The 12,972-nt window shown below is 43.4% G+C and overlaps 5 protein-coding genes across 5 annotated transcripts; 2 read left to right on the top strand and 3 right to left on the bottom strand.

Moving 5' to 3' along the window:
* Nucleotides 1–124: 124 nt before the first annotated feature.
* Nucleotides 125–650, bottom strand: LOC146891997 (histone H4). Its single transcript, XM_085699305.2, has one exon. It carries the CDS (start codon nt 609–611, stop codon nt 300–302), a length of 312 nt encoding a protein of 103 aa, XP_085555431.1. The 5' UTR covers nt 612–650; the 3' UTR covers nt 125–299.
* Nucleotides 651–2,950: 2,300 nt separating this feature from the next.
* LOC125396235 (histone H3) lies at nt 2,951–5,157 on the bottom strand. The gene has a single exon (XM_087896472.1). The coding sequence runs from the start codon at nt 5,046–5,048 to the stop codon at nt 4,638–4,640; it is 411 nt and encodes a 136-aa protein (XP_087752598.1). The 5' UTR covers nt 5,049–5,157; the 3' UTR covers nt 2,951–4,637.
* Nucleotides 5,158–5,390: 233 nt separating this feature from the next.
* On the bottom strand, nt 5,391–10,095 carry LOC125396237 (histone H2A type 1-B). Its single transcript, XM_048428083.3, has 3 exons — nt 9,965–10,095; nt 7,880–7,892; nt 5,391–6,364 (listed from the first exon to the last, which is right to left on the bottom strand). The coding sequence occupies exons 1-3, from the start codon at nt 10,050–10,052 to the stop codon at nt 5,965–5,967; spliced, it is 501 nt and encodes a 166-aa protein (XP_048284040.2). The 5' UTR covers nt 10,053–10,095; the 3' UTR covers nt 5,391–5,964.
* On the top strand, nt 10,088–10,679 carry LOC125396197 (histone H2A type 1-B-like). The gene is made up of 2 exons (XM_048428026.3): nt 10,088–10,114; nt 10,377–10,679. Exons 1-2 carry the CDS (start codon nt 10,088–10,090, stop codon nt 10,677–10,679), a joined length of 330 nt encoding a protein of 109 aa, XP_048283983.3.
* A 702-nt stretch (nt 10,680–11,381) lies between these two features.
* LOC125396236 (histone H3) lies at nt 11,382–12,833 on the top strand. Its single transcript, XM_087896471.1, has one exon. The coding sequence runs from the start codon at nt 11,403–11,405 to the stop codon at nt 11,811–11,813; it is 411 nt and encodes a 136-aa protein (XP_087752597.1). The 5' UTR covers nt 11,382–11,402; the 3' UTR covers nt 11,814–12,833.
* Nucleotides 12,834–12,972: the final 139 nt, after the last annotated feature.

Raw genomic sequence — 12,972 nt, 5'->3', positions numbered from 1 at the left:
GGGACTGACTACATGTGCCCCAGACTGATAAAATATTTAAGTGTAGGATCCTACCTTTAAAGAAACCTTAGTATCTTTTTAGCATAAATCTGGCGCAAGGGGTGAAAGATTCCCAAACAACGGCTCACAGCTAATACAAAAGAGCTGTTTAACGCAAGTTAGAGAACAGAGACTGCCTAGGAAGCACAAATTAGGCATACGATAACAATGGTAGACATGAAATGTACAGCTTTTTAAGGACCAAGTGGGTGGCCCTGAAAAGGACCTTTTGCGACAGTGGAGAAAAACGCAGCAAGAGCTTAACCTCCGAAGCCGTAGAGGGTGCGGCCCTGGCGCTTGAGCGCGTAGACCACGTCCATGGCGGTGACGGTCTTGCGCTTGGCGTGCTCCGTGTAGGTGACCGCGTCGCGGATCACGTTCTCCAGGAACACCTTCAGCACCCCGCGGGTCTCCTCGTAGATGAGGCCGGAGATGCGCTTGACTCCTCCACGGCGGGCCAGGCGGCGGATGGCGGGCTTGGTGATGCCTTGGATGTTGTCGCGCAGGACCTTGCGGTGGCGCTTGGCGCCGCCTTTGCCCAGGCCTTTACCGCCCTTTCCTCGGCCAGACATATCTAGAAACTTGGTCCAAACGAACAAGTGAACAGCAAAAGCCGATGGTGGCTTATTATAGGCTTCTATCGGACCTGGTTGAGAACCTCAACATCAAGTGGGCGGAGACCAAAAGGCTGCCAACGTATCTTTTGCTCCGCCCCGGCAGGGCGGGGATCAAGGAGTGGAACACAAGGAATGCTGCCTTTCTTCAGCCAAAAGATTTGCCAAAAGATTTCCCAAGCTTGCACCCAGCTTGCACTATACCACTATTTTAATCTAAGTTATATTTTTGTATGAATTTTCTAACAAAGAATTACGTATTTATGGCCCACTACTTGAAGGTGTTAAAACATATACTACTCTAAATCATGTATGCTCAAAGCAATACACACGCACATACACACCTAGTGCCAAAAGAACACATTATTATTGTTTCTTGAAAGTGAAAATTCTGATGTGAAAGATAGTAAAAGAACAAAATAAAACCTTTTTATTACTAGGAGGAACAGAGGCAGAATTAGTGCAAGTAATAGCTGAAACCCCTTTGCTTTGTCAAATCGTTGCACTTGGTCCTTTGCCTGATTCTGTAGGTAGTCGATTCTGCTGCTTTGGTTTTTTGCTTGTTTGTTTGTTTGATTGGTTTTGCAGACAGAGTTTCTCTGTGTAGCCCTTATTGACCTGGAACTCACTTTGTATATCAGGTTAACTTTGATCCGCCTGCCTCTGCCTCCGAAATGCTGGGATTAAAGACATGCTCCATCACTGCCCGATTACTATTTTTGAATAAGAGCAATAAAACTGTTAAATGCTTGGTGCTTTTATTCTCTTAATTTAATTTGCAGTCCTACCTGAGCAGGACTCCAAGAGGATGGAGGTATGATTTTACCACACCTGTATAGTGTATTCCTCGTTCAAAGGGATGAATTAATAGATAATTAAGGAAAACTGGTAGTTTTCCCCTTTCTCCCTTTTACCTATAAAACTCATCTGATAATGCTACCAGTATTTTGTGGGCATTGGATTGGGTAATACGTTAAAATGTGATGATTGTTCCAAAGAAGTACTGTTTAAATATGTTTACTTGTTAATATTTTTGCTGGTCACTTTTATGCCCACTTGACCCAAGCTGGAGTCATCATGGAGGAGGAAGCCTCAGGTGAGAAAATGCCTCCATAAGGTCAGGCTGGGGAAGCCTATAGGACACTTTCTTAATTAGGGAATGATGCAGTGAGGGATTTCTTGTGGGAGGTACCATCTCTGGGCTGGTGGTCCTGTGTTCTCTCAGAAAGTAAGCCATGGGAAGCAAGTCAGTAAGCATTACCCCTCTGTGGTCTCTGCAGCAGCTCAGGTTTCCAGGTTTCTGCCCTGAGTAAATTCCTGTCCTCACTTCAGAGATGGCCAGGGATGGAAAAGTGGCAGCGGAAATAAACCCTGTGTGATGGGCTTCATCACAGTCGTCTGTCTGGCACTGCGGCTGCTTTACTCACCGCGGATGGTAAAGTAGAAGACAGTGTCAGATCCTGGTTTGTATTTCGGGGATGGAGTTTTAAAAATTGTTTGAAAAGTTCTTTCTGTCCTTTTTTCTACGGTGCATTGGCATTCATATCCCAGCTTTTCCCAGCCGAGATGCAGTGTGGTTCAAGTTTATGAACTTCCATTCACTTTTTTCTACATGCTTACCTTCTTACTCAGGAAGTTGCTTCTACTGGTCAAGACTGATGGCCTGCTGCTAACTCCTGTCTTTCTAGTCTTTCTTTCCATTTTCTATTTTCTCCCCGCTCCCACTCCCTTTTCTGCCTCCTCCTTCCTCCCCCTCCTCTTTTTTCCAGAAAATGTTGCACAGCACAATGTAACCAGGAAAGAGATTTGTAAGCCTCTGGTCTGAACCTCCCAAAGCTGGGTTACAGGCGTGTGTCCCTGTGTATGACTACTGTTCAACCTAAAGAATGTGTCCTGAACATAAGATCGGACTTTTCTTTAAAAGCTTTGAATTTTCACACAAGCTATTGCCTTCAAGAACACTAGCTGTAATTTCATCCTGTGCCTAATACCACTCTCTGGTACTTGGAGCACACATGCTTTCGGAATTTCTTATAACAGCCACTATCTAGTATGTCTAATACATGCTGTCTGTTCAATTTTATATAGATTAAAGGTAAGGCTTTACTGTCAGGATCTCCATCAGAGCCTGAGAATGAATTTGGCAAAAAAATATAATTTAGATCACTTTTGGGACAAGGCAACAAGTCACAATACACAAATGAAGACCGGAAGAAATGACAAAAACTTAAGTGTTTTGTTTATTTTTGTTTTTTTGAGACAGGGTTTTTCTGTATCTTTGGAGCCCTGTCCTTGAACTAGCTCTTATAGATCAGGTTGGCCTTGAACTCACAGAGATCTACCTCTCTCTGCCTCCCCGAGTGCTGGGATTAACCACTGCCCAGCCACAAAAATTTAAGTGTTTTTATTCCAAGTTGAGTACAGACAACTATGGGAGAGTAAGAAAGCTAAAGAAAGCTAAACAATGTTTGATCAAAATTCACTTAGCCTTTAGTGCCTGATAGTTTGGTAAACAATGATCTCATCTGTAGACTCTGCTGAACAATATTTCTTTTCTCCTGTTTTAGGTTGAGAATAAGAAGCTATTAGACAATACTTATTCCCCTTGCTGAAACAAAGAAACAAAACAAACCTAAAAGACCTTGAATTTCTACCATTGCTGATTTTCAAGTACATGATAACATTTTATTCATAAACTGAGCAGACTTTATGCAACTGAGTAATGCCAGGTAGAAAGTAATTTAAGAAGTTAGTTTGGGCTTTTAAAAAACTTAAACTACAAAAAAAATAATAGACAGTGAAAGACTGAAACCAGGCATTCAGATATACCCAGCCACAATCATGAAGGACAGCTGGTGCTGATCTCCTTTTCAGATGGAGAAAAAGATCCTTTCCCATGACACAACAGACATCAAGAACAGAATGAGTCTGCGTGAGCTTCCCATACAAATGGCTGTTTATGGTGCCAGGCCCCTGGTGTGTACCCTTTTGAAGGAACCTACTCGCTTGCTTGCTTGCCCTCTCTCATGCTCTCATTGTGAAATTCTATTAAAGAAAAGCCTGAAGTAAATAAAGAATGAATCCAGAATCCTTTTTTTTTTTTTTTTTAACCCTTGGTTTTAGGAGGGGGCTGTGGAGTCAGGATAATGTAAGACTATCTTATCACAGAAAAACAGTAAGTGCTTGCCTGCTGGGACCTGCACTGAAAACACTAGTTTCTTATGAAAGGAGAAAATATCTAAAAAAGAAACTAAAGCAGGGGACATCAAAGCCAGCACAGCTAAAATCAAAATATTGAGATGGTAGACCTTCAAGGGACCCCATCACCTTGAAACACCTGTACATGACAAGCAGTTGGCAGGGAGAGCTGTTTTAAAAGCCACTAGAAAAACCAAACACCTGGAATACACCTTTACTTTCTTCTTCTTTGTATATTGGCTAGGAAAGTGTTGGCTCCCTTTGACCTCTACCTGAGCACCTTCGGATTTTGAGAGAGGGTCCTAATAAACTACCAGTTATCTTTAAAATCATCCTGTAAGGCAAGCAAACTTCAAAATTGTGATCGTGCCACCTCAGCCTATGCAGTATTAGGGAGTACATGCCTGAGCCACTAGGGCCCAGTTAATATTTACTTTCATATGAAATGGTTATTTTGCAAAGCAATGGGATTCCATTCTTTAAAGTATATTAAGGCAAACCACCCAATGAAGTTAGATCTTGGGAAATTTTAATTAGGTAGAAGAAACTTGGTGGAAAAACATGAAACAAGGTCTAGAAAAAAAAGAAATTTCTGCAGTATAATAAAGGGTTTCAAATAACAGTATCTAAGCCTTAGTACCTACTGACAATACACATAACAAATAGAATGGTCTGTTCGTTAAGCCACTTTCAAAGGTATTAGTTTTGAATCACAGCTGCTTTTACAGAAAACGTGGGTGGCTCTGAAAAGAGCCTTTGGGTTCAACTTTGCACTGACTTAAGAATTTATGCCCTCTCCCCACGGATGCGGCGGGCCAGCTGGATGTCCTTGGGCATGATGGTGACTCGCTTGGCGTGGATGGCGCACAGGTTGGTGTCCTCGAACAGACCCACCAGGTAGGCCTCGCTGGCCTCCTGCAGAGCCATGACGGCCGAGCTCTGGAAGCGCAGGTCGGTCTTGAAGTCCTGCGCGATCTCGCGCACCAGCCGCTGGAACGGCAGCTTGCGGATCAGCAGCTCGGTGGACTTCTGGTAGCGCCGGATCTCGCGCAGCGCCACGGTGCCGGGCCGGTAGCGGTGGGGCTTCTTCACGCCGCCGGTGGCCGGGGCGCTCTTGCGGGCAGCCTTTGTGGCCAGCTGCTTGCGCGGGGCCTTGCCGCCGGTGGACTTACGAGCGGTCTGCTTGGTACGAGCCATGAGTGAAACAAAAAGAAGGCGAAATACTATGTAATGACTTCCAATACGCTGTCCATCTTTTATACAATCAGGCTATCCGCTATTGGACACAAGAACATTCAAACGATCCCGCGCTTTTCCGGGATTGGTCGATCTCTGCTCCTAAATCCTGATTAAAACACACGCTTTCGGGTTTTTCAATGAACCTGCCCTCTCTCCACCCCTTCCGTCACACCGCGCATCCGCCCCTCCGCCATGTTTGCGTCCACTTTTACTCTTTCGTCACAATAACTGCTGTGGATAGAAATTTTACTCAGGAATCTGTACATTCAGTAGGTTCAGGCTGAAAATGTTCAACTCAGGTAATCAGGAATTTCATCTAATAAGGTTTAATGGGATTGACAGTAATTTAGTACTGCAGTAATTTAGTATTAAATACTGTTTATCACTTCCAAATATTTGAATGCACAATAGGAGTCTCACGAAAACAACTCGTGTCAGCGAAAACCAACTGGGAGCAGTGCAAACTGTAAAAGGGTGCCTTAACGCCGGGTAATGATTGGTATTGTTGTGCCTTTATACTCGGATGCTAATTGTTTAGTGTTGTTGAACACCAATGGGTTCTTAACTTTGGTTCACGACCAGTTTGGAGAAACGTATGTAGAAAATTACTTATTCTGGTTTAGTGATGTATCCTAACGGGTTCTCAACACTGGTTCACGAAGTGATTGGAGAAAGTACTTGTATGAAATTATAAAACAAAGGAAGATTTGGAGTTTCATATAGTAATGTATGCCTTCCACAATACACCACGGACTATACTAAAAAACTCAAACTGAGGTGGCAGCTCGTTTATGGAAAAAGGTGGGTGGCTCTGAAAAGAGCCTTTGTTTTAAGGTCACTTCCACCAGGAAAGTCCACGATATAGGTGAGCAACTTATTTTCCCTTGGCCTTGTGGTGGCTCTCGGTCTTCTTGGGCAGCAGCACCGCCTGGATGTTGGGCAGGACGCCGCCCTGCGCGATGGTCACGCGGCCCAGCAGCTTGTTGAGCTCCTCGTCGTTGCGGATGGCCAGCTGCAGGTGGCGCGGGATGATGCGCGTCTTCTTGTTGTCGCGGGCCGCGTTGCCAGCCAGCTCCAGGATCTCGGCCGTCAGGTACTCCAGCACGGCCGCCAGGTACACCGGGGCGCCGGCGCCCACCCGCTCGGAATAGTTGCCCTTGCGGAGGAGACGGTGCACGCGGCCCACGGGGAACTGCAGGCCGGCCCGGGAAGATCGGGTCTTGGCCTTGGCACGAGCCTTCCCGCCCTGCTTACCACGTCCGGACATAACCACAGTTAAGTTATAGCAGGAAATAGAAAGGAAGAAAATTTCAGTGTAAGCATTGAGTTGGAAATGTGAAGTATTTATACAAGCTTGAAGGATTTTGAATGCCTTGCTCTCATTGGTTAAGAGATAATATCCAATAGAAACTAAGAATTTGACTTCCTAATTTGCATATGACTCTTTTTGTCTGTTCAATTTTCTTTAAACTTCTACTTTAAAAGAAAAAAAAAAGGGTTCTGGTAGTTGAATGCCAAGGGCTCTTCTGACTTTTCCCCAACCATTGTTTAAATGCAAATTACTAAATGACATTTTTCTTTCTAGATTTTGTTATCAAAAGTTCTCAAATACACAGCAGGTGTGTTTCTGAGTTGTTTTGAGTCACATAGAATTATAGTTTTTGTGACAGGGCAAGACGGTGCAGAGCCTACTGCACTTCGTGTTTATGCTAAGGCCATTTCAGGTTCAATTTTTAGTTTCATTTCCTGGTAGAATCCCATTCAAAATGACCCAGATGCATTCTAGGAACCAGAGGTCAAGATGCCCCAGATAACGCCTGTTAAACTGCTAACTGCGGAAAACCTCTCTAGATTTGTAGAGTGAGACCCCAGGATGTGGGTTTTGCCTTTAAAAGCCTCTCACCCTAAATGCTCAGGACTGAGAAATAAATAATTCAATTTACTATAAACTGTGCCTGAGTGGTTATCTCTGATGGGCGCCCCATAACAGGTTGAGTACACATTTTGAGAGTCTACGCCAGGCTCTGTTTTGCCTCCACAAATCCCACCCCTCAAAAAAGAAAAATATGTGTGTGTGTGTGTGTGTGTACTTAAGTAGATAGATAGGTAGATAAATAGATGATAGGTAGGTAGATATATATTAGTATAAATATGTCATGCAAGTTTTCTTATAGTGGGCCTGTTAACACTAAAATGCTAGAAGCTTGGAGACTGAAAGCAGAGAGAACGTGCGTAGTCACTGACTCAAAAGAACATGCAAGGCTGTGAGGTACCAAGAACTCCTCTGCTCGCTAGGAAAGCCTCGCCCATCTTTCTGCCAAGCTGTTTCCATTATTCTCGTGTTCCTGTTTTCACTTGACTGTAACCCAATGCATTTTAAGCTTTCACAAAACTCCCATTATCCTCCATTCTTCTACTTGTGCATAGCCTGCTGCAGGGTGTAGGGGTTGGAAAACATCCCGTGACTCATGGTCTGATGAATTAAGCCTATGAAATATATTTACACGTGAATGAACATAAGAAAACATATATAAATTAGCTGTCTGTAAGCTTCACAGGAAAGAATAATTCCTGCCCCAAAATCCAGTGTGATGGAGGTGGTTCTTTGATGTTTTCACTGTACATCATGGGAATGTGAGCAAGGTAAGAAAGAACATGTCTTTTTTGAAAGGATTGGTATGTATGTGTTCAAGTGTATTAAATGGACAATACATACCAATGTCTGGTCTTAACATGTAGTCTTTCTTGTGGTAAACTTTCCCTGCTTCAGGTTTGGAGAAGGAACTGATCAAAATTGAGCTTCTTTTTCAGCTTGTGTGCTTAGATGACTGAGGTGGGCAGCGGTTTAAGAAATCCTGTTAGCCTGGTATTTTCAAAATTATTCGATGACACCGAAGAATTTTGAGAGGCATGGTTTATTTTGGTCAGTGAGAAAGAAAAATGAAGGAGATATAAATAATGCAATCACACTCAAAGAAATGTTATAAGAATGAATTGTTTATAAGAGCCAGTTCCAGGACTGGTTTCAAAACTACAGAGAAACCCTGTCTCGAAAAAAACCCAAAAAAAAAAAAAAAAAAAGATTATGTTGGTGTTAACCGTTGCCCACTGAAAACGATTTTATACAACTTTTGGAGCACAGCTAGGTAATGGGATGGAGATAGCCTATGTTTATCACAGAACCGACAAATCCCACCTACAATATTCCCCATAAAGTGCATAGAGGAGTATCAAAATGTATTTTTATGGTTTAAAAAGCTGTCTCAGTTTGCCTACCATGTCTATATTTGAAACTATTTATAGTGGTGAATATTTAAGTAAGTAAATTTTAAGTTTCAGAAACTTAAAATTTAAAATTTAAAACCTGATTCACACATAAATAATTTAAGACAAAAAACTAGCAAATATAAACAAACCAAACACCATCATGGCTTCCACATGTGACTGGGTGAAAAAGAATGCTCACATAGCATGCATCAAATCCTGGATATCGACCTCAGAATCGTATGTACAGGGAGTAATGTCACGATTCTATAATCCCAGGTAATCCAAGCACTTGCAAGGTAGAAGCAAGAAGATCAAGTTTCATGTCAACCTCAGCTACATAATGATTTCAATTTCATAATTTAATTCAAAATTTTGCTGAAAGATGCTGAAGGCAGAATTGAGAAACCTACATCTTCCAGCCTGCAATTAAGTCAGAATAGGGTATTCCTTGCCTCTTGGTTATGCATTTTGCCACATTGGATAATGAACAGTCTCTGGGCTTTCTGCCATCCGTTTCTTTTTTCTTTTCTTTGCGGGGTGTAGGGTCTTTGTAGCACTGTAGACCAGGCTGGCTTGAACTCAGCGATCCACTTGTCTCTGCCTCCTTACTGCTGGGCTTTAAGGCTTGCACCAACTACCATCCAGCTTGCCTCCTGTTTCTTGATAGACCTCCGTTATTTTCCAAAATTTGTCTTATTCTCAAAGCCAGTGGAAAAAAATTATTTTTCTACTCAATAAGCCTTTTACCTCACCAGGCCTGGTCCAGTCTTCCTCCCTCCCCTAGTCCAAGGGCTCAGGACACTGCTGAATCCTTTACCAAAGCCTTTACCAGTTTCTAGAGATTACTCTGGAAGTCTTGGAGTTGTCAACATGGTCCTCAGCAAAGCGAAGTGGTTACAGATAAACTCCTGAGAGTTCCGGCCACTATCAATGCCCAACCCTTAAAAGGCCCAAGATTTCTGGACGAAGGAAAAAATATTAACTTAGGAAACTAGTTGTTTTCAATTGGAGGGCTCAACTAGGTACAATTTTTAAGTACTAAGATCACACTAGAAACCTAAACTTTTACCATTATAAACGTTCCCACAACGCAAGCACTTAGTAAGCGCACAATAGAACAGAAACTGGTTAAGTAGAAAGTGAACGTGTAACACCTAAGGTAAACCCTAAATGACCTGTGTTTTACTAAAGTACAAACACATTAAATTTGGGGCCAACACATTAAAGTGCAAAGGACACCAATTACAACTCTTATTTTGATAGAGTGGGTGGCTCTGAAAAGAGCCTTTGGGTTAAGAGCGGAGATGGGCGCGCTCACTTGGAGCTGGTGTACTTGGTGACGGCCTTGGTGCCCTCGGACACGGCGTGCTTGGCCAGCTCCCCGGGCAGCAGCAGGCGCACGGCCGTCTGGATCTCCCGGGACGTGATGGTCGAGCGCTTGTTGTAGTGCGCCAGGCGCGACGCCTCGCCCGCGATGCGCTCGAAGATGTCGTTGACGAACGAGTTCATGATGCCCATGGCCTTGGAAGAGATGCCGGTGTCGGGGTGGACCTGCTTCAGCACCTTGTACACGTACACCGAGTAGCTCTCCTTGCGGCTGCGCTTACGCTTCTTGCCGTCCTTTTTCTGAGCTTTGGTGATGGCTTTCTTGGAGCCCTTCTTAGGAGCTGGAGCAGACTTGGAAGGTTCAGGCATCCTTTACAGACCAAATAGGAGCTGTAAGTCCTAAAATGGAAAAAAAGAAGCAGGGCAGGATGGTTTTATTTATACTCTTGAAATTCAAATGAGGCTGTAAAATTAACCAGCTCTGATTGGATAAAAGTAAAGGATTTAAAAAAAAAAAAATTTACACGGCTTCATGCAAATGAAGGACCCAAATCCTTATTTTTTATTGGACAAAAAAGGGTTACCGTGACCAATAGGACTGTTCTCTTTTATTAACTAGACTAGTCTATAAGAACGTTTACTTTAACACTTGATTTTTCACTGTTTACGTGTTTTCGGTAATGAATTGTTCAGATTGTCTGCGAGCTTTGCTCCAAGGGCAAGACCCGTTTTTCCCCGGCTAATCTACATTTCCCTGTCGGTCTCGTGCGCGGGCTCCTCCACCGGGGTAACGCCTCGGAACGCTTGGACGCCAGCGCCACCGTGTACCTGGCTGCCGTGCTGGAGTACCTGACGGGCGAGATCCTGGAGCTGGCTGGCAACGCCGCCCGCGACAAGAATAAACGCATCATTTCGCAGGGCAAAGTCCTGCCCTACATACAGGCGTTGCTGCTGCTCAAGAGGATCCAGGGCCACCACAAGGCCAAGGAAAAATAGAACCAAAGACCAAAGTCGGGAGTTAGCACCAACATATGTAAAGATTCACTTACTTTCCACAAAACAATGTGATTAATAGGGTACCTTGAGTATCCTGCTTTTAATACATGATTATTGAAAAGGCATGTTGCACTCCAACGTAAAACCTCACGGTCTACAACTTATTACAAAACAAAGTTAAAATATTCTTCCATTAAATGTCTGAATTTGGAGATTGCTAAGGCTATGCACTAACTCTCCACATTAAGGCCGTGGGAAACTTCTTTCTTTAAAGAACATAAATTTTGAGTATTGAATCATGATTTTTTTCTTGACCAACCGCTAATATTGTACCATGACGAAACAATAAGACCACGAAACGAAGGAAAAATGGAGCATAGTAAAGGCGCTCAGGCTTGTTGGATTTCCAAGGATACACAAAACTTTTTTTAAAAAGCCCCAATTTTTAAAAAAATAAAAGGTAATATGAAAGTGTCAGAATAATTTGACCAAACAGATACTCTTTTCCTTTTCGGGGGGGGGGGGTGGGTGGGTACAAGGTTTCTCTAACTTTGAAGCCAATCAGATACTCTTAACGCTGCCGGATACTACGAATATTTCTCAGCCAATGAGTTTGTGGCGCGGGACTTTCGAAAGTTTCAAGGCCAATCAGAATGTTTCTAAGTATATTTAAGGGCAAGATTTCCCTTCCTTCATTACATTTGTGTAGTTTTCGTGACTACTATGGCTCGCACTAAGCAGACCGCTCGCAAGTCCACCGGCGGCAAGGCCCCGCGCAAGCAGCTGGCCACCAAGGCCGCCCGCAAGAGCGCCCCGGCCACCGGCGGCGTGAAGAAGCCCCACCGCTACCGGCCCGGCACCGTGGCGCTGCGCGAGATCCGGCGCTACCAGAAGTCGACCGAGCTGCTGATCCGCAAGCTGCCGTTCCAGCGGCTGGTGCGCGAGATCGCGCAGGACTTCAAGACCGACCTGCGCTTCCAGAGCTCGGCCGTCATGGCGCTGCAGGAGGCCAGCGAGGCCTACCTGGTGGGTCTGTTCGAGGACACCAACCTGTGCGCCATCCACGCCAAGCGGGTCACCATCATGCCCAAGGACATCCAGCTGGCCCGCCGCATTCGTGGCGAGAGGGCATAATGTAATCATCCTCGTTCTTTAAAAAAGGCTCTTTTAAGAGCCACCCAAAATTTCATGTAATGGTGCTGTAGCCTGTTTTATGTTGCATTCAATGGTCTCTACCGGTTTTATATCCTGTCATTTTTAGTTCTATTTCTCAAATGATTGTAATTCAAAGGATCAGTTAATATCTTTAGATTGCTTTCTGTGCACTAAGAGTAACTGTATGGCACAGGCTTTGCGTTTTGTGTTGGAAAGCACAGCTGAGTCTTCCCACCTTCAGAATAGAAGCATCAAATCTACCCAGATTAAGAAATATAGCTGTTCTATATCTAAATTTAGGTACCCTATGAATATGTTGAATATTCTAATTTTGGAAAACATGCAAAATTTAAGAATGCTGTTTGTTCGCATACCATTATGTTGTTTGGATCCTGGTAAGATTTTATATACACACAGTAGATGTGTATGCAAAAACCCAAGTCTAAATGACTACAATACATAATAAAATTATATCCATAACATAATACTAAATAACAGAATGAGTACAGACCTATGATCCGATTTCAGAGGTCAGACACCTGGTAAACTTGTCTCTAAGCTCTGCCTTTCTCAGATCATACATGGCTCCACACCTGCGTCCCGTACTTGGTTTACATTTTACTTCGCACAGCTCATCTGCTTCGAGACTCTGGCCCTGGGTCATGGCTGCTTACTAGAATCCTTTAGATGGTGATGCCATTCTCCGAGAAAGTGGGGAGAAAGCATGTGGTGTTCAATAAAAACGATAATTACGAGCAATCTGAACACTCGACCTTAAGTGAAATCCCTGGTATAACTTTAGAACACTTTATAGATTCATCCAGTATTGAATCAAGTACTTAGCCTCAACAGGAGGTTGAAGCAAGATGATAAGGAATTTGAGGCCTGGCTGTCATGGGTGTATTATGGGTTAATATGGGCAACAATGTGACGCCTTGTCTCAAAAGAAATAAATATAAAAGGTAGCTTGAAATGTTACTTATTATTACTAGCTATCAAATCATTTTCTCTCATTTCAGACTAAGGGATTTTAATAAGTTAACAACTGACAAATGTTACCAGCCAGTCTCACAGCAAACAAATACAATTAATATCTTCTCTTAAAGAAGTTTGTAACAAAATGGATGATCAAACACAG

The sequence above is a fragment of the Myodes glareolus genome, chromosome 14, assembly GCF_982192425.1.
Source record: "Myodes glareolus chromosome 14, mMyoGla1.1, whole genome shotgun sequence".
Lineage (NCBI taxonomy): Eukaryota > Metazoa > Chordata > Mammalia > Rodentia > Cricetidae > Myodes > Myodes glareolus.
This window is presented reverse-complemented; position numbering and strand designations above follow the sequence as displayed.

Excerpts from the sequence above, each read along its gene's own strand:
- LOC146891997 (XM_085699305.2), bottom strand. The coding sequence starts at position 611 with ATGTCTGGCCGAGGAAAGGGCGGTAAAGGCCTGGGCAAAGGCGGCGCC.
- LOC125396197 (XM_048428026.3), top strand. The coding sequence starts at position 10,088 with ATGGAAAAAAAGAAGCAGGGCAGGATG. Across the intron at positions 10,115-10,376 it reads AAAAGAAGCAGGGCAGGATG|ATTGTCTGCGAGCTTTGCTC; the intron begins GTTTTATTTATA and ends TGAATTGTTCAG.
- LOC125396235 (XM_087896472.1), bottom strand. The coding sequence starts at position 5,048 with ATGGCTCGTACCAAGCAGACCGCTCGTAAGTCCACCGGCGGCAAGGCC.
- LOC125396236 (XM_087896471.1), top strand. The coding sequence starts at position 11,403 with ATGGCTCGCACTAAGCAGACCGCTCGCAAGTCCACCGGCGGCAAGGCC.
- LOC125396237 (XM_048428083.3), bottom strand. The coding sequence starts at position 10,052 with ATGCCTGAACCTTCCAAGTCTGCTCCAGCTCCTAAGAAGGGCTCCAAG.